The sequence below is a fragment of the Macrobrachium rosenbergii genome, chromosome 52 (genome assembly GCF_040412425.1).
Source record: "Macrobrachium rosenbergii isolate ZJJX-2024 chromosome 52, ASM4041242v1, whole genome shotgun sequence".
Taxonomy (NCBI): Eukaryota; Metazoa; Arthropoda; class Malacostraca; order Decapoda; family Palaemonidae; genus Macrobrachium; species Macrobrachium rosenbergii.
The window spans coordinates 3,706,962-3,726,961 of NC_089792.1; the positions used below are offsets into that span (position 1 = coordinate 3,706,962).

At 37.1% G+C, this 20,000-nt stretch overlaps 1 protein-coding gene across 1 annotated transcript in view; it reads right to left on the bottom strand.

The window, feature by feature from the left end:
* LOC136833836 (muscle calcium channel subunit alpha-1-like) overlaps window positions 1-20,000 on the bottom strand; it is a 698,390-nt gene that overhangs the window by 193,375 nt on the left and 485,015 nt on the right. Inside the window, 1 exon segment of the mRNA XM_067096136.1 lies at window positions 9,308-9,413. Coding sequence (XP_066952237.1) covers window positions 9,308-9,413 — 106 coding nt within the window.

Below are 20,000 nucleotides of genomic sequence, written 5' to 3' on the forward strand. Positions count from 1 at the left end.
TCAGAGGTTTTCGTCTTCATTGGTTCTAGAGGTTCTCCTCTTCAGCGGTCCTCTTAAACGGTGGCTCTCTTCTTCAGTGGTTCTATTGTACAGTTGTTCTCTTCTTCAGTGGTTCTATTCTACAGAGGTTCTCTTCTCCAGCAGTTCTATTTTTCAGTGGTTCTCTTTTTCAGCGGTTCCCATTTTCAGCAATTATCTTCTTGAGCGGTTCTCTTCTTCAGCAATTCTCTTCTTCTGTGGTTTTATTCTTGAGCGGTCCTCTTCTTCAGCGGTTCCAGAGGCGCGGCTGAACCATGGCACTAAGATCTTTGAAAATGATGCAAACTCAATGAAAATAATCACATTAAAAATTTGTTTCGCTTCACGCGCAGATTTAGGGTAGCAAGTAAAAGTTTTTTGTAACTATTATTATTATTATTATTATTATTATTATTATTATTATTATTATTATTAACATCCGAAGCATCTAATCGTAGTGACCTGTTTACTCTGAACTGTCCATTTCTCTCTATCAAACTCTCCTTTCATCTCCTCCTAGTGACTGTATTCCTGTCTTCCTCCTTCCTCTCTTATTCCCCTCAGATCTCCTAACAATATTGAAAATGGTAGAGGGCAAGCAGGAGGAGGAGGAGGAGGAGGAGGAGGAGGAGGAGGAGGAGGAGGAGGAGAGGAGGAGGAGGAGGAGAGGTGGTAACATTAGGCGAAAGTGTCGGGGAACAGAATCAAAGAGGATCTTAATGCCATAAAGAATCGGTTTTCCTGACTTGGATACTGAAGGAGAGGGAGAGAGAGAGAGAGAGAGAGAGAGAGAGAGAGAGAGAGAGAGAGCATCTGGCGGCCGGAGATGGAACCAGGGAGAAGATGGTATCTGACGGTCAAGTTTAACTGCATCAAGACAAAGATGGACGAAGCTTCAAGGACATTTCAAACACCAAAAACTTATAAAAGGGATTATAGAAAGATAGATCTATTTTCGGTGGCCTTGATTGTACGCTGTAGTGGCTGTACAGAAAACTCGATTGCGCCGAAGAAACTTCGGCGCGTTCTTTACTTGTTTACTAATTACCTCTGATAGTACTTGAAAACGTGGCGGACCAAATTCATTCAAAATGAAATTGTTACTCATTAAGAATCAATTTACACCTGAATGAATGGGTTTCTTCGGCGCAATCGAGTTTTCTGTACAGCCGCTACAGCGAATAATCAAAGCCACCGAAAATAGACCTATCTTTCGGTGGTCTCGGTATAATGCTGTATGAGCCGCGGCCCATCAAACTGTAACAACGAACTGGTGGTGGCCTATCCTATATTGTTGCTAGAAGCACGACTATGGCTAACTTTAACCTTAAATAAAATAAAAGCTAATGAGGCTAGAGGGCTGCAATTTGGTATGTTTGATGATTGGAGGTTGGATGATCAACATATCAATCTGTAGCCCTCTAGCCTCAGTAGTTTTTAAGATGTGAGGGCGGACAGAAAAAGTGCGGACGGACAAACAAAGCCAGCACAATAGTTTTCTTTTACAGAAAACTAATAATCAAAACAAGAACATTTGTGGAAATATCTGCCTTTTTCACAAGACCTCAAACTTATCTAATTACATATTTCTGGTTGTTTTTCATCTAATAGCAGTATTTACATTCAGAACAATCGCTGCCTTTATTAAAAACAAAATATGATAACATGATCAATCTTCGCAAGCAAGGTGCAGATCAGTAATATTTACAAGTCGCAACCAAAAATGCTGAAACCACCACTTTTGAGGTCAAATCGCTACCTTTCCGTAAAACACTCGATCTTACTTTGTCCGCAGACTCAAAAATTTAAATCAATCAGAAGGATATTGAAATAAAAAGTTTGCTTGAGTCTGTGTGGGCGTGTGACGTATTCCTCGGATTCCCAAACAACTTCCGAGACGGGAAATCGGCGCCCACTGATCTTGCCCGGCCGTGTTTTGGCCCTTGGCCAAATTCGAGCCCATTCATTCGTTCAGGCCATAACTCATTGACATTGAAAAGGAAGCAGGCCAATATCTCATGGATGGTTTTTACCTCGAATGATGTCCATTACCTCATCGAGGCCTATAATCTATTATGTGACTGATTGAAAAGGAAGCTTTGGGAGACACGGGAAAATTACCTCTTTGTGATTTTCTCCAATATCTCATACATGGTTTTTACCTCGGAAGGATGTCGATTACCTCATCGAGGCCTATAATCAATGTGACTGACTCAAAAGGAACCTTTGTAAAACAGGAAAATTACCTCTTTGTGATTTTCTCCAATATCTCATGGATGATTTTTGCCTCGGAAGGATGTCGATTAAATTAGGCCAATTCAATGTGGTTGATTCAAACAACTTTCACATGGAAAATGTGATTTTCTCCAATATCCCATGGATGGTTTGTACCTCGGAAGGATGTCGATTACCTCATCGAGGCCTCATTTTTTAAAAATTTATAAAAGGACATATTTTGATAGAGAAGAGATCACTCACAACGATTAATCTTATTCTCTGTTCTCTCTCCAAGATCACCGGATGTGATATCACCTACAAGCGTCGACTAACAATCAAGTACATAATTCACTATCTAAGTTATCACAGGCAAAATAAGTTTTGCAAGCAAAATGGCAAATCCATAAATAATAATAATAATAATAATCGCCTTTGCTTTTTACAATCTTCAACATCATTATAACCATTATATGCCCATTAACACAAACATTATCATTATTATTATCACTCATCATCATTTCAATTTCAAAGTCCCTATCATTCACCATCAACATCATCATCATCATCATCATCATCACCATAAAAATCACTGAGGAAAGGTCCTGTAGGAAGGAGAGAGAGAGAGAGGAGGTGGTCAGCCCGAGAAAGAGAGGGGTAGGGGAGGGGGGGAGGGGAGGAGGAGGAGATGGAGGGGGGTGAGGATGGGGTTTTATCTTGTGTTGTGGCATCAGAAGAGGAAGAAGGTTAGTAGAAAGGGGACTGGAGAAGGGGGTTGGGTAGGGGAAGGTAAGGATGAGGAAATATATAAATATATAAAAAATAAAGAAAATAAATAAAAATTAAAAAAATATAAACTAAATAAATAAATACAAATTCAATAAATAAAAAAACAATAAATAAACTAAAAATAAAAATAAATAAATATAAATTAAATAAGTAAAGAAATAAATAAAGGAATTTGGTACCGTACGTTTCGAGAACCTTCCTTGCTGCATACGCTAGTGTGACTGACTATTCCCATATATAGTCACGTTTCATTATTGACTGATCTACATCTATTAGCCGTGGCTTCCATCGCTACAACTTTCAGGGCTTACCTTTCAAAGCCAGGACCTTTTACGGTCCGAAGAAATGCGGAAAATGTTAAATATTTATAAAACGGAGAAGTAATATAGAAAAGCTTTCAAATTTACATAAGAAGTATTACAGAAATGCTTTAAAATTTGCACAAGGGTCAGTTAGCACTTCTAGCGCTTGGTGTTTTCTGAAAGTTGCTGTTACAAACTCCCACAAGTTTGCACTTCGTTATCGATGTTGTAGAATGTATATAAAAAGAGATTCATGGAAGGAAGGAAGATGAAGGAATAAGACAGGAAATGTGGTAATATTTTATAGTAATCGCCAAAGGTTAAGGGACTAAGCTAGGAACTCCGTGACGTCATACTTAACTACGCAGTCAAGTTCAGTTATTGAACACGTGGATAAATTATCACTTTCACACATATGATTAACAATATTAACATTATTTTCAGAGATATGATTAACAATATTAACAAGTGGTTAAATTACCATTTCCGCAGATATAATTAGCAATATCAACAAGTGGATAAATTATCATTTTCGCGGATATGATTATCAATATTAACAAGTGGTTAAATATCATTTTCACAGATATAATTAACAGTATTAACACGCGGATAAATTATCATTTTCGCACATATGATTACCAATATCAACCCTCAGAGAGAAGAATGTTTTCGAGCAGACTTAGTAGATAAAAAAAAAAGAAAAAAGAAATAATAATGGAATGGAATATAAAATTTAGGTCAAAGGCCAAGCGCTGAGACCTACGAGGTCATTCAGCGCTGGAATGGAAATTGGGAGTAAAAATATCTTAAAGGCGTAACAGGAGGAAAGCCTCGCAGTCGCACTATGAGATCGTGGAAAGGAAAATGGAAGAAACAGATGAACGGAGGTACAGTACAAGGAACTAAGGAAGGACGCTGCAAAGAACCTCAAGCAATGCCTACAGTGCACCGCGTGAAGTGCACTGACGGCACTACCCCTCCTTACGGGGCGAGAAATGATAAGGAATGGAACAGCGCTGTTCGCAGGTCTGAAGAAACGTGAGAATAGTTTCGAAGGAGGAAAGTTCGTCTCGGAGGAGATCGCCTGAGGAAGAAGGTTTATGATCTGAGGAGTTTCACCTAAAAAAAAAAAAGGCATTTAAAAAAAAGTACTTTCCAGAGAATTTCTGGAAAAAGAACGTTTTAGAAAAGAGTTTTAAGGGAGAGGAGGAAGAAGATATTTTGGAATGTCATGGAACGGAATATGAAATATTGGCCAAAGGCCAGGCGCTGGCACCTGCGAGGTCATTCAGCTTTGAAAGGGAAATTGAGAGTAGAAGGTTTGAAAGGTGTAACAGAAGGAAAACCTCGCAGTTGCACTATGGAACAATTGTTAGAAAAGGGTGCAAAGCAAAAGAATATGAACGGAGGCACAGTTAAAGTAATGAAAGGGGGCTGCAGCTAGGGCCCGAAGGGAAGCCACAAAGAATCTTAAGTAATGACTACAGTGCACCGTGTGAGGGTCCACTGACGGCACCATCCACCTACGGAGGATATTTTGGAGAAATATTAAAATATAAAAACAAAGAGAGGAGTTTCTGGTAGACAGAATTAAAAAAAAAAAAAAAAAAAAAAAAAAAAAAAAAAATAGAATTTTGGATATCAAAAAATATATATATATATATAATTAAATAAGCCTTTCCGGGAAAACAGACCTTTTTAATCTTTTGAAGAGAAATGAAGGATACTAAGGAGGTAATAATTTGGGTGATAAGTGACAAACAGTACAAATTAAAGTGTAAAGGAAAGTGAAAAGGTTCAGATAAAATGGAAAATATTATGTAAACAGATAAAAGGATAGTTAAAACTTTCTGAGCAAAAACAAAAGGTTGGTCAAAAGGATCAATAAAGCTTAGGTAAAGAAAATAAAGCTTGGGTAAAAAAAGATCAAACTAAGGTAAAAAGATTAGAGTTACATAAAATAACAATGGCAAGATGAAAGATAACAAAAAGTAAAAGAGAGAAAATAAAGAATGCGTGAAGTGAGAGAGATAGATAAAGAATCAATAATCAAGATCATAGCAAAATAAATGGATAAAGACTCAGTAAAAAGTAATAATGAAGCTTAAAAATAAAAAAAAATCTATATAAAAGACTCTGAAACAGACGTTGCTGATTAAGGTATGTGGCTAAAAATAGATTAAGCCAAGAAACCTGAAAATGAGCTGATTTAGATCAAATCTAATATCAGCAGAGAGAGAGAGAGAGAGAGACTAAATATATCTAAGGATAACAGAAATTTGGAGAGAGAGAGAGAGAGAGAGAGAGAGAGAGAGAGAGAGAGAGAGAGAGAGAGACTGGTGAATATATCTAAGGATAACAGAAATAGAAGTTTGGCAGAGAGAGAGAGAGAGAGAGAGAGAGAGAGAGAGAGAGAGAGACTGGTAAATATACCTAAGGAAAACAGGAATATTAGGAAAATATGGAAATAGAGAGAGAGAGAGAGAGAGAGAGAGAGAGAGAGAGAGAGAGAGAGAGAGAGGTCGGAATCCAGGTATTTTTCCATGCAATTTAGAGTATGTTTAACACAGGGTGATAATGAAAAAACGATTGCCAAATTCTTATGACGGATCATAAAGGAGTGAGTGATGTAAAATACCTTTATGACGGATTATAAAGGAGCGAGAAATGTAAAATATCTTTATGATGGATTATAAAGTAGCGAAAAATGTAAAATATTATAAAGGAGCGAGAAATGTAAAATACCTTTAAGACGGATCATGAAAGGAGCGAGAAATGTAAAATACCTTTATCACGCATTATAAAGGAGCGAGAAATGTAAAATACATTGAAGACGGATTATAAAGGACCGAGAAACGTAAAATTATAAAGGAGCGAGAGATGTAAAATACCTTTATGACGGATTACAAAGGATTACAAAGGAGCGAGAGACGTGAAAAATCTTTTAAATTACGTAATTATTCGTGAGGTATTTTCGGCAGAAACGCAGCGAGTAAGTAGAGAGAGAGAGAGAGAGAGAGAGAGAGAGAGAGAGAGAGAGTGATGCTTCGGATAACCTCTCCGCGGTTAGAGAATCCAATGACGTCACTGGCTCTCTGCTGACGTAGACAAAACTGCGTGTGAGCAGACCTCGCTTATTATGACTCCCCCGATGTAGGTAATACGAGCTGGCTCTCCTGGTGGGGTTATGCGTACACACACACACACACAGTCACACACTCTCACTCTCTCTCTCTCTTATTCCTCCTTTCTCTCTCTGTCTCTCTGTCTCATTCATCCTTCTCTTTCTATCTGTTTCTCTCTCTGTCTCACTCTCCCTCAATTCCACCTTTCTCTCTCTCTCTCTCTCTCATTACTCCTTTCTGTCTCGTTCTCTCTCCCTCTATATATATCATTCTCTCTTTCTCTCTCTCGTTCTCTCTCCATCTCTCTCTCTCATGCCTCCTTTCTCTCTCTCTCTTAATATATATATATATATATATATATCTCCATCATGACTCCTTATCTATATATCTCTCTCTCTATCTCATTCCTCCTTCTCTGTTCTCTCCTTCTCTCTCCATCCCCTCTCTCTCTCTCTCTCTTCCATCATGACTCTCTCAATTCTCTCTCTCTCTCTCTCTCTCTCTCTCTCTCTCTCACCCCATTCGATCTGTGTCTCTGCGTGAGCACAATCGAAATACGAGGTGAAAAAACATAAGTAGCACTCGATTCTAAACGTTAGGACGAAAACAATGAATGGAACAGGACGCCCACGGACCAAGCCAAAAAGAGGAAGAAGAAGAAGAAGAAGAAGAAGAAGAAGAAGAAGAAGAGGAGGAGGAGGAGGAGGAGGAGGAGGAGGAGGAGGAGGAGGAGGAGGAAGACAGGAAAATAAAAACAAAGTAGGAGCCTCAAGATGCGCTGCCGGACTGGATAACGCCCTCTGCGGCTTCGCCTCCATCCACTCATGAATGGGAAATCGTGAGAGGAGGAGGAGGAGGAGGAGGAGGAGGAGGAGGAGGAGGAGGAGGATATGAGGCAGAAGGATTGCAAAGCCTCGTAGATTATGGAAATAATGAAAAGGACAAATAACCGCAGAGGACAGAAATATGCTCTCGCCAGGAAACACTGATGTTCTATCAATCTCCGATGGCGCCATTCGTAGGTGTAGATCGCCATTACTGAGCAGATTCTCACAGGAAAACAGAGAGAGAGAGAGAGAGAGAGAGAGAGAGAGAGAGAGAGAGAGAGAGAGAGAGAGAGAGAGAGAGAGAGCCGTATTTCTCGAAGGGTGACGGGGCGAAACGGGGAATGGCCTGGCATTATAAGTCTTGCCGTTTGTGTGTGTGTTTTTTTTTTTTTTTTTTGCTGTTGCCATATGTTTTGCATTCGGGACAACAAAAACGAAGAACGCTGAGCGGCATAAATTGACTTCTTACGACAGAGAGGAAAAGGCTTCAGGTGCCATAAAATAATGTGTTAGGTTTTTACAAGTCAACAAAACATCGAGATGACAACCGCAGCAGGACTTCTTGTTTTTTTTTTTTTTTTTTTCCTGACAGCTACATAGATCATTTCGTGTTTGATTCATAGGAGTTCAAAGGCCTCACTCTAGTACTTCAGTAATGAAGTGATATATATATATATATATATATATATATATATATATATATATATATATATATATATATATATATATATATATATATATATATACACACCACAGATCAAAATAAGATAAACCTTCAAATTGATATGTAAAGCAAACCCAAAATATCACAGTAAAACAAAAGTACAGCTAATTCTGGAACCGAGAACTGCAGCCGTTCAATGGACAGCTTCCGTTCCAATCTAAACCTAGAAACCCGAACTACTGTAGGAATAGTGGGTCTCGACTAAGACTCCTTTCGCCCTGTGGTCTGGAAATCTCTGAAACTCCGGTTTCGATGAATACCCCTCGTTCGAGGACCGGTGTGGAATGGATACCTTGAAGCCCGAAAGGGGAGAATCGTTGGAGGTTCTCTTTTCTCCTTCAGGGGCCTCTAATCTCACATTTTAATTTCTTCTTTCTTCACCGAACTCGAAACTCTGTTTATAATGTGCGTTCGAGAACTGGTGTGAAATGGGAACCTTGGAACCCGAGCAAGAAATAAGAGAGGGTTCTCCTTTCATATACGAACTCGAATCTGTTTATAGAGTGCGTTCGAGAACTCGTTCGAGAACTGGTGTGTGAAATGGGAACCATTGGAACCTGAGCAAGAAACAAAAGGCGGCTCTCCTCTCATATCCGAACTCGAACCTCTGTTCGAAAAAGGGTTTGAAATGGGGTCTTGAAACCTTGTAAGGCAATAAATGAAAATTCAGATTTCAAACTTCAAAACCCACATCTGTTTGAAATGGAAATCTACCACTAGAAATCCGATCTCAGGTTATCAATAAAATAAAACTTTTTTCTTATTTATAATACGAGTCCGATTTATGAAAGAGAGGTTTTTTTGGTGTGTGTGTGTGCTACTGAACTTTCTTCATAATGCACGATTTATATATGGTGCAAAATCGCACTTGCAAGACAGCAGATAATATTAATTTGCATGTGAGAATATACATACACACTTACACGTACAAATATACACATTATACAAATATATACAAATCTATATATAGACATATATATACATAGATAAATATAAGTGTATATTAGCATGTGAGTATATACATACACATACAAATCTATATATATATATATATATATATATATATATATATATATATAATACACATATATATAGCTAAATATATGTATACATACACATACATATATATAAATATATATATATATATATATATATATATATATATATAAATATATATATATATATATATATATATATATATATATTATATACATACATATACATACATATATAAATATACATCAAAGTCTGGACACTCACACAACTCAACTGAAACCAAACAAGCAGCGAAAACCAATGGGTACTTACCAGCTTGGCATTGGTGGCATTGGAATCGGAATGTGGGTAAGGAGTGTAGACGGCGAGGGCAACACAATTGGCGAAGATGGTGAGCAAGATGAACCATTCGAACGGTCTTTATTTTTCGCGAAGAAGAAAAGCCAGTTAAGGAAAACTCTGGGCAATCGGAAGAAGCTGGTAAATAAAGTCTTTTAATAGTGAGCAATATATTTTTGTGGGTGACCCTCTCTGGAAGCTAGAACTTTGAGGTTTTGAGTGTTCAGAACAGAAAAATCTGGGCAGTCAGGAGAAGCTGTCAAATAAACTGGAAGATTAATAGAGAGCATTATATTTTTGTGGGTGACACACTCTTAAAGCTAGAACTTTGAGGTTTTGAGTATTCAGAACAGAAAACTCTGGGCAGTCAGGAGTAGCTGTCAAATAAACAGGCAGATTAACCGAGTGAATGACATTTGTGAGTGACCCCTCTCTTGAAGCTGGAACTTTTGAAGTTTTTAAGGGCGATCAGAAGTGGCTGTCAAATAAACAGTGTGTTAATAAACAACATTATATTTGTGGTCGAGATCTCTGGGCCTGGAACGAAGAAAACAGTATTTCTACAGAAGAGCTCCGCTACGGAGATACCGTTTCTTGATCAAATTCCTTGACTGGACAGTATAAAAACTGTTCTATATATAATGCAGTACATGTGCATCATTTGGGAAATTTACCGAGACAATCTTAGAAATTTACCGAGATCATCTGTGAAATTTACCAAGATCATTTATGAAATTTACAGAGATCGTTTGCAAAATTGACCGAGATCATTTGTGAAATTTACAGAGATCGTTTGCAAAATTTACCGAGATCATTTGTGAAATTTACCGAGATCATTTGAAAAATGTACCGAGATAATCTTAAAAATTTACCCAGTTAATTTTTGAAATTTACCGAGATCATTTGTGAAATTTACAGAGATAATCTTGGAACTTTCCTGAGATCATTTGTGAAATTTATCGAGAACATTTGAAAAATTTACCGAAATAATCTGAGCAATTTACCGAAATGATCTGAGAAATTTGCCGTCTTTTGTTTATGTTCTATGTTCGTCCCTGGGGGGCTGGTACTAAACACGGCGCCCCGTCGAGCTTTTCTGTAGAATTACCAAGAGCTATTAATTCTTGTATCGTAAGTATGTGACAGAGCATATTCCATTTTGTAATGTTAAATTGATTAAAGGTACAACACAGTCTTCTGTTATAGTTAACATTTTTTCATCATTTACAATTCAACACTGACATATACTAATAATATATTATAGATGCAAGGTTTCTTGTTTAAAATTTAAAAATTATGAGTATACAAAATATATATATATATATATATATATATATATATATATATATATATATATATATAAATAATATATACATAAATTTATATATATATATTCTTATATATATACATATAAATTTATATTATACAGTATATATATAATTTATATATATATATATATATATATATATATATATATATATATATATATATATATATATATATCAACATACAAACAGAATGACAACAATGACAACAGACTCTGAATAACAAAACGACTTATTAGATAATTTCAAATAAGAATTGTTAAATTCATTCCTTTGTTTTCTTATCATTCTATCCTAGCTCTCCCATTCATGCCTTGTCTAATTAGGAATGCCCCACAATCGTTAGCATTGAAAAACCTGCCTTCAGCAAACCCCCTCCCCCACTACCACACACACAAAGACTTGACGTATATGACGTATATATTTTCTAAAGCAGTCAAGAATATAAACACTTGATTTTTAAATCTGGCTAATGGCCCCGACATCATGTCCGAATTAATGAGCTGTTTCTGAGGACACTGTGATATAGTTCACAGGGTCCCACGCCCAAAGCAATGCGGTACAAAGGACTACAAATTAAAACTAACAAAAAATTGCGCCGAAAAACTAATCTGAGGCTAGAATCAAGGGCTGCAATCTTTCGGTGGTCTTGATGAACTGGAGAAACTTTAGATGATCAACATACCATATCGTTGCAGCCGTCTAAATGTAATCTTAAATAAAAATAAAAACTACTGAAGTAGTTTTTGATGATTGGAGATCTGAATTTGGCCCTCTAGCCTCAGTACTGAGAAATAGTGCTGACAGGAAAAGTGCGGACAGACAGACAAAGCCGACACAATAGTTTTTTTTACAGAAAACTAAAAACTAAAAATCAAAATCCTGCTCTTGGATTTCTACAAGCTAAAACTACTGTCACTGTCACCAAGTGCTTTACTATACTACAAAAAAAAAAAAAAAAAGGCAAAACGGCAAGTGTTGGATTAAAGTCATTAAGAAAGTTTGGTTCAACTTCAAAGCATGTCGCAAAGTGAAGATGGTACTATCTACCCTTATGGAACAGCTAATGGTGAACTGGCAAGAATTCACTGCAGTTTTGTTGACAAAAACAGACATATTTTTCTTATATTATAAAGAAAAAACGTTTAAACTGGGTGAAGGTGGAGGTCCCTACAATAAAGATTTCTCGTTGCAATTTAAATTTTCAAAATTGTAGGATTTATTCTTGAAACGATTCTGCTTCATATTTTCATTTGGTCTCAACTGCCGCAGAACTGAATTGAACTGAATACAGAATTTAGGCCAAAGGCCAAGCACTGGAACCAATGAGGTCATTCAGCGCTGAAACGGAAATTGACAGTAAAAGTTTAAAAGGTGTAACAGGAGGAAAACCTCAAAGCAGTTGCACTATGAATCAATTGTTAGGAGAAGTTGGAAAGCAAGACGCAAGAAAGAATATGAAAGGAGATACAGTAAAAGGAACGAAATGGGTTGCAGCTAGAAGCCGCTAAGAACCTTAAGTAGGGACGCTGCAAAGAACTACTTCCTAGAGTTGCAAGGTGAACCTACCCAACAGTGCACCGATTTTGAGGTCACAAACCAAAAAAAAAAGCCCATTACGGACATAATTCTAATGCAACCATGAAAGCTGACATAATAATAAATCCCAATTTTATAGGGATAATTAACTTTCAAGGGGAAATCTTATTGTTCCTAACAAGCAACTGAGATTCAACTACCATCCTTCCTAAATGCTGACAATATAATTAAATAACTAAATAATTAATTACTCAAGCACTTGACACCAATGAATCTAGTGCTTGCTTTTCCACTCGATGTCTCCTTCACTGTTACACGGAGTCACCTTTTCCACCTTAGGAGAGAATCACTCAAGAAAACCCTCAAGGGATTTTGTGGCGAGATGACTCATCACTGTGGAATACAGAATGGAATATAGAGTTTAGGCCAAAGGCCAAGCACTGGGACCTATAAGGTCATTCAGCATTGGAAAGGAAATTGAGAGTAGAAAGGTTTGAAAGGTGTAACAAGAGAAAATAATTATTTGTCGAGTGTGGATAGCAAGATGGAAGAAAGAGACTATGAACGGAGGTTTAGCAAAAGGAATGAAAGAGGTTGCAGCTAAAGAAGGACGCTGCAAAGAACCTCAAGTAACGCCTACAGTGCACAACGCGAGGTGCACTGACGGCACTAACCCTATATGGGCTTATACTTTGTGCGGAACAAAATGCTGACATTTCTCGAGAAGGTCAAGAGTCATCCTCCGTGATTCTCACTGGGGTCACTCGGGAACTGACCCCAGTAAGGGTTACGGTCATCACCAGAACGACCTGATTTCAGAGGTCAGTTTTTAAACTAAGCTTTCTGGATCTTTTATCAAAGAATGTCCAGCGCACCGTCATATTTCACACCTCTTGCTATTTAGGAAAAGCTTATCTAAATTATTCTAAATGGTTCTCAGTACAGTGAGAATAAGCTTTACGTATATCTGCATTTCTCCACTATCTTCTGAAGTACCCGAGGAACGTCATGACAATTTAAAAATATAAAGTAACATTTACGCTTCCAATTAAAGAATACGAGAGAGAGAGAGAGAGAGAGAGAGAGAGAGAAAAAAAGTACATTTCCGGAAACGTGTTCACGGGAATATTTGCATTTCCCATTTAACAAACTGACATGACAGAGCGGGCCCACAAAGTTTGGGGAGGGGAGGAAGGGGTATGGGGAGGGGGGGAGGAGGAGGAGGAGGAGGAGGCGATACCGCAGAGGGTTGTGCGGTGAGGACATTAAATTTTGGGGAGATAGCACAGCCCACGGGCACTATGTTTTGCATAGATATGGAGGCGAGAACGACTCAGTATCTATAGTTATATGTGTGTGTGTATGCATGCGCATCAATAAATACAATCAAGTTTACTGGGTAATAAACGTGTGTATGTATGTATGTAGGTATTTATGTATATACTTGTATATATAGAGACATACCATATTGTATGTATGTGTATATGTATGTAAATATAAGTGTTATATATATATATATATATATATATATATATATATATATATATATATATATATATATATATATATATATATATATATTATATATACATATGTATACAGTACATATATATACATGTATTTATATATTATATATAAATTTTATTTGTATATATAAATATATATGCACAACTATATATATATATTATAAATATATATATATATATATATATATAATATATATATATATATATATATATATATATATATATATATATATATATATATATATAATAATTTATCAACAACTTTTCTAAGTTGGCCTCTCAAGTGCCCATGGACTGCCAAGATACAATTTACAATTCCCTCTCCTTTTTCCCGCTGCTACCATTCAGGAAACTGAATATAAGAAATCCCTGAGGTAAATGGGTACTGTAAGTTTCCCTAACCCCCGCCCTCAACAAACTTCCCATCTCTCCCTAACTAGACAACACAAATTACATCTCACAGCCATATCGGAACGGAATGGGATATAAAATTCAGGCCTAAGCCCAGGCAACGGGGTTTATGAGGTCATTCAGCGCTGAAACGGAGAATTGTGAGTAAAAAGGTGTTTGAAAGGTGTTACAGGAGGCAAACCTCGCAGCTGCACTATGAAGCAATTGTTACGAAAAGGTGGAAAGTAAGATGGAAGAACGAGATGCGAACAGAGGCATAGCAAAAGAAATGAAAGGAGTTGCAGCTAGGGACCGAAGGGACGCTGCAAAGAACCTTAAGCAATGCCTACAGAGCATCGCACGAGGTGCACTGACGGCACTACTCCCCTATGCGGAAATAACAATGAAGGAACAAGAAACACAGAGGCAATAAGGAAAATGTAATCGATAAAGTGTGCATAGACCTACCCAAAAAAGAAAATAAAAAAAAACGCAAAAGAAAAAATTCAGACGCGCTTAGGCTGAGAAACTTGAGAACCGTCTTGATTCGCAAGAGAAAAAAAAATAGAAAAAAGAGAGAGAAAAGAAAAGCTCGACAGCTCAAAAGGTCGCTTTAATTACCAAACCGAACCTGATCCGGACCAGAAGAATGAGATAATGATGACGGACCAGAATTAATTAGACAGACCCACTCTGTAGTTAACCGAGATTGGGTGCCGAGTGACACAGGTCCATTCCGTCATTATTCGGAGAGATCCGGTTGCACCAGTTAACTCATTCTGTATCTACACGACCAGAGGAGAGAGAGAGAGAGAGAGAGAGAGAGAGAGAGAGAGAGAGAGAGAGAGAGAGAGAGAGGGTATAAACTCTTTCATTACAAGAGAACGAGAGAGAGGGTATACAAATTCTGTATCTACACGAGAGAGAGAGAAAGTATATAAATTCTGTACACGAGAGAGAGAGAGAGAGAGAGAGAGAGAGAGAGAGAGAGAGAGAGAGAGAGAGAGAGAGAGAGAGATATATAAATTCTTGAGAAAGAGAGAAATAGAGAGTATAAACTCTGTACACGAGAACGAGAGAAAGAAGTATATAAATTCTGTATCTACACGAGAGAGAGAGAGAGAGAGAGAGAGAGAGAGAGAGAGAGAGAGATATATATAATTTCTGTATCTACAAGAGAAGGTAAAACTCCCAGAGAGAGAGTTTTTGATTGTCCGAGAGAACACCTGTAATATAACCATTGTATCTACATAGATAACTATATAAATTCTGTACACTAGAGAGAGAGAAAAAGAGAGAGGTTATATAAATTCTGTCTCTACACGACGAGAGAGAGAGAGAGAGAGAGAGAGAGAGAGAGAGAGAGAGAGAGAGAGAGAGAGAGAGAGAGAGAGAGAGAAACATTCATAAAAATATCCAATTGATCAAGGAACAATTACCCTAAATTTTCTAATACAGAATTCCAGAATTTTCTCACACTATTGTGACTCTGAGAGAGAGAGAGAGAGAGAGAGAGAGAGAGAGAGAGAGAGGGAAAAGCACACAAAATTCCCAATTTCCTTGTTTTTGATTGTCCGGACAACACCTGTATCTCGGAACCATTTCCTGTTGACATAGATAACTAACTTAATTTGTATGGCGGAGGGCAGCGAGAGAGAGATAGAGAGAGAGAGAGAGTATGGACAAAAATACATTATATTACGTCAAAGGAAAGCTTTCCGTTGCTCTGTGCAGGGGACAGCCTATGTATAAACATACTGTGAGCGTCTGTGTGTGTGTATATATGTAAGTATATATAAATGTGTATATATATATGTGTATATATATATATTTATATATAAATATTATATATATACATATATATATATATATATATATATATATATATATATATATATATATATATATATGTATTGGTATAGGTCTCTTTTATAAATATCTTAGGAGGATAACAATTTGATTTAAAATAATCCATAAAGTATTCCGATTTTCTTTGTAAAAGACTCAATAAGTTAATGTCATGGCTCTGTGGAGGAAAGTGACTATGGAAAATTTAAAATTGAAAAAACAAAACTATAAAAGTTAAGACCAAGACCTGAAAGTTGCCTTTCGAAAAAAATGCCTGTGTGAAAACGGTCGCTGCTAAGAACCTTAAGTAATGCCTACAGTGCACCGCGTGAGGTGCACTGACGTCTTAACCCCCTTACCGTGAGGGGTTCGAACTAAATCCTCTAGCATTATGTAATTTCAATGAAGGTACAATAATAATAATAATAATAATATTCACAAGAGCCGGAATACCTCTAAAAAGCCTATCTGCTATCAACAGCGGATAAAGAACTTGGTACCTAAGAATATATGAAATTTATCGTATACTTGCAATTAGCACGCAATAATAAAATTATACCACAAACACGTAAGATAACTATGACGTATTTCAGTCCCATGAAATCCCTATGCCTATAATAAAGGGTAAGATGGTTTCCACTAGCACAATTTACCCACGCTGGTCCCGCCTTTCTTAAACTTCAGCCATCCCGAGACATGACACATAGCTTACTGATTATTTGTTTACAAAATGAATTCTAACATGTTTACTTTCTCCATTATCTTCCCAAAGGGAAAAACAACTATATTAACTATAACACCAGTGATTATTAGCAATAAATAACAAGACAGATTATTATTCTGACACAAATTAGCTGTATTTATTTATTTTTGGCTGAAATTCAGGTGGAAAAATAAAGGCTGCTTCGTTGCCGCTCATAAGCGTTAAGACTACTGTTACTACAACGCCAAAATAAATATAATTATTCCTTTCTTTTCCTCCTCTCAAGTTTACCCACTTACAAGACTACAAATAAAAAGGACCCAGTTCTGGTCTCACGATACGAAAACCCACTAAAAGATAAATCAAAAGATAAATGACTGTACAGATTCCCGAAAGCTGTGGATTTGTTTCATTTACGATAATAATAATAATAATAATAATAATAATAACAATAATAATAATAATAATAACAACGTACCTTGTCAGTGTCAAATAAACTTAAAATTTCTTTCCTAGTATTAATCAAGATAAGGACAACTGAATTTCCCCTTTTGATTCGAAGCCATTATTAGGAAACTACGACTATATAAAGCAATACGTCACCGGTGTTTCCTCTTCTCCCTTTACCAAAAATTGTCGTAAGAAAACTCTGAGAAAGAAAATGTCTCTCCTTGGGTGAAATGACGTAGGTTGTTTTCTTGATTTCCCGAGGGATGGCTAATGCTCCATTCCAGGGATTCCGAGGCGATTCCTGCCACGAGAGGAATTATTCCTACTTTTCTTATTACAATTTAAATCGTACGCTCTGAAAAATGGTTTGGCCGACAGTGACCTTCTGGCTGTACACGGCAGAACTTGCGAAAATGTAGAACTTGGGGAAACTGTAAAACTTGGGAACACTGTAAAACTGTAGAACTTGGGAAAACTGTAAAACTTGAGAAAACTGTAAAACTGTAGAACTTGGGGAAACTAAAATTTGGGAGAATTGTAAAACTGTAGAACTTGGGAAAACTAAAACTTGGGAAAATTGTAAAACTGTAGAACTTGGGAAAACTACAAAAAACTGTAGAACTTGGGAAAACTACAAAAAACTGTAGAACTCGGGACACCTGTAAAACTCTAGAACTTGGGAAAACTGTAGAACTTGGAACAACTGTAGAACATGGGACAACTGTAAAACTTGGGACAACTGTAAAACTGTAGCACCTGGGAAAACTGCAGGACTTGGGAAAACTGTAAAACTGTAGAACCCGAGGAAACTGTAGGAACGACTGTAGAACTTGGGACAACTGTAAAACTGTAGCACCTGGGAAAACTGTAAGACTTTGGAAAACTGTAGAACCTGAAGAAACTGTAGAACTTGGGAAAACTGCAGAACATGACCTCCTTCCAATTTCACTGGCGGAGGTCACGACCCTGGCCCTGTCATATACCCTGTTTCCAATCAGAGATACATTTAATGTTCTTTACGGATCTTTCGTAATTATCAGATACTAAAATACTAAAAGATTGGAATAACTGCCAACGAAGTTACTGCTTCCCTGGATGAACAATTTTTTCTAATTATTGACGTTCTTTTCATTTTTATTCTACTATTTATTTCATAGTTCAGTACTTTACAAATCTCTGAAAAAAATATACTTGTTATAGATAATGGCACCAAAACATCTACTGCTTTCTGCTTGTAATGCTGAATCCCACTTATCAATTGTCAGCTTTCTTTTTCAGCCTAATTTCTCCTGTGACAACTTCTATCACCATACTGAGTTACTTAAGTCTAAATATTCCACTCGACAGCCTAAGATCATACGGCCCTTCTCGGTTCTCCTTGTATTCTAAAGCCTCTACATTTCCTAAGGGCAAATAACTTAAAATTCAAGAGAAGTTTTCTTTTTATTCGACATAGCAAATACGCATCAGCGTGCTATGAAGCGTGCAAGCGTATGCACATAACATACACGCACGCACGCACGTAAAGGGAAAAGAGAGCGGGATACAGAGAGAGAGAGAGAGAGAGAGAGAGAGAGAAGTAATCATTTATACATGTCCTAATTTTCAAACATAAAAGACCTTCTACCGAGAACATCATTGCCTTACCTTAAACTAAGAGAGAGAGAGAGAGAGAGAGAGAGAGGAGGGGAGGAGAGGGGCTGGGGGACAGTAAAGGGTTTTGAGAACGGCATATACGCTTTAACGTCTACCGTTATTGTACACCGGATGGAGAATGGGGTAAAGGAGGAGGAGGAGGAGGAGGAGGGAAAAAAAGAGAAAGGAACATTTTCTAAAGAAAACTAGTTATGGAAGGAGGAGGAGGAGGAGGAGGAGAAGGAAGCACGAGCGTAAGGACGATTCTCGGAGAAGCGAAAACATATGTTTGGAAGGAAGAAGTCGCCTTCGCCGTTTAGCGAATGTAGCAGAGACCAAAAGCGTAGGCGTATGGTCCGCGCATGCGCTTGTGCGCGCTCTACGCAGATGCATGAATCTCTCTCTCTCTCTTTCTCTCCTAAAAAGCAAATACGCACACACACACATTTACACAAACACACTGCTCACGAACTCGTACTGGTAAAATGTGGATAGATGATATGTGGGAGGAGACATAGAAGTGGTGTCCGAAATGGCTGCAACGTATAAACAGTGTTTTTATGGACCTTTTATCTTCATATTACACTGTTGGTTTACAGTAAAAGACATTTATATATATATATATATATATATATATATATATATATATATATATATATATATATATATAGAGATATATATATATATATATATATATATATATAGATATATAGAGAGAGTAGACGTGCTAGGTGACTTGAACGCAAAAAGTAATGGACAGGGAATGAGAGATGGGGTTCCTGAACTAAATTAGAGTGGACGGAGAGAGTTCCCTCGAAGATTAATCCGTACGAAACGAGCCTGAATATTGCAGAGACGTGACTCCAAAAATAATTGTTCACTGAACAAGTATATTTGGGGAGGAGAAGATGGTGAGATGCAAAGCTTAACAAATCAAGTGACAGCAAAGGATGCAGATGGATGCTTGAGCCCTGTTAGAAAGATTGTGAATAAAACTGGAAGTGCTATTAAGACACATGAGCATTAGCAGTACAAATATATATGATTCGCCATAAACGTTATACATATATTGATATTAATTTCATCCCAACTGGTTGAAAAAGTTTCCATTTTCTGCCTTCAGTCTCATCATCATTTTTCGGTCTGATCCCTAACATTCCACTAGGAGTTTCCGGTACTGTCAGCTGTCAGGGATAGAAGTCAAAATGTTTGTTATTTTCCAGTGCGAAGCGATTGGGTTTCATCTTGCA